The 1,408-nt window shown below is 33.9% G+C and overlaps 1 protein-coding gene across 1 annotated transcript in view; it reads left to right on the top strand.

The window, feature by feature from the left end:
• Positions 1-1,408, top strand: part of ATXN3 (ataxin 3) — a 37,634-nt gene that overhangs the window by 23,212 nt on the left and 13,014 nt on the right. The window contains exons 7-9 of the mRNA XM_012656729.1: positions 248-251; positions 469-565; positions 979-1,022. Coding sequence (XP_012512183.1) covers positions 248-251; positions 469-565; positions 979-1,022 — 145 coding nt within the window. The remainder of the gene's footprint in view (positions 1-247; positions 252-468; positions 566-978; positions 1,023-1,408) is intronic.

Genomic DNA, 1,408 nt, shown 5'->3' with positions numbered 1-1,408 from the left:
AACAGAATCTCTCAAGTGAGAACATCGAAACATTTAAGTTGTTGTACCCAAATGTTTGAGGATAAAGGAGACCAGAGAATGGATTTGTTTTATGATCATCCACTTTATGTTGCTTTGAGGACTACTCTGCCTTTGAAGGTGTAGATTCATTTCTGATAATTTAAAGAGAGCACACAAGTGTGGTGTTAATGACTTCTCTTACCATGTTGGTTATTTGACTTATATTCTCACATCTTTTGCATCACAGATGGGTAACAGCATTGGTTGCAGTGGACATACATTTGATTTGGACTGCCTTAATCAGATTTCCCCTGAGACTTTCAGAGCCTTTCTTATATTTATAGAATAGAAGCAAGAATATTTTAAAGAAGAAAACTAGAAAAACTTGCTCAAATGAGTATAAACTTATTGTTGCTTACATTGGTAAATAAAGTGATTGGTTTTTGTTTTCTTTTGTTTCGTTTTTAGGTGGTTCCAGAAATATATCTCAAGATATTCCACAGAGATCAGGTACCACTCTTACTTCAGAAGAGCTGCGGAAGAGAAGAGAAGCCTACTTTGAAAAGTAAAGTAGTTGGTACACATTAAAATTACATGTTTAATATTTGCTTTGGCTATTTTGTCTGTTTGTAAATGACTAGTTACTGCCTGAGTCCTGTGAGTATTTGAATGTATTTTTAGAAATTTATAGCCAATAACATATGAAATAAAATATAGTTTTAGGGAAAAACTTTGCCCCAATACTGGATAAATTTATATGAAATAGGGTGAAGGAAACCTCGTAAAATTTCATTTGTTAAAAAGAAAATGGAATTAGGCAAGGTAAGAACAATACCTGTTGATCCTTTGAATGTACTTCTTGGTTACCTAACTCTGCAAAACTCTTCTTATCAATCAATAGGAAAAAAGCTTTTGAGGTAGGAGAGCACACTCCAAAATAGAGGTGGTAGTTCATTGTCCTTTTTGTTGACACTTTAGGGGGGTCCTGCAGGCCCTTCAGCATCGAGGCATGGAGGCAAACAGTAAGTCTGTATCAGCTCCTGAAACCTTACCTTATGCATAGCTTTATAAGTGCTCACTAAATAGAAATTTTACCCTATGAAAATACCTTTCTTTCTGGTAACTATCGTTCACAAGTCATCTTCTCTTTTTCTTTAAAAAAGAAAAATAAAACTCCATCTTAAAGATTACGAGATCTATAATAGATAATCAGATCCTCTGATCCCAGGTCAGAAAACAAAAGGCTGGTGGCTGAATGTGGCCTATTATTTGCTGTATTTCATCAATTTTAAGGTACACATATTTTCACATTACAACATCTCTGAAATTGAGAAGCATCTTACAATCATAATTGACAGTATTTTAGCAGTATCTAAAATATTGGAGCATTTTACATTTGATGGTATAA

This window comes from Propithecus coquereli, unplaced genomic scaffold (genome assembly GCF_000956105.1).
Source record: "Propithecus coquereli isolate 6110/MARCELLA unplaced genomic scaffold, Pcoq_1.0 Scaffold516, whole genome shotgun sequence".
Taxonomy (NCBI): domain Eukaryota; kingdom Metazoa; phylum Chordata; class Mammalia; order Primates; family Indriidae; genus Propithecus; species Propithecus coquereli.
The sequence above is the reverse complement of the archived record's forward strand: the minus strand, read 5'-3'. Positions and strand labels throughout refer to the sequence as shown.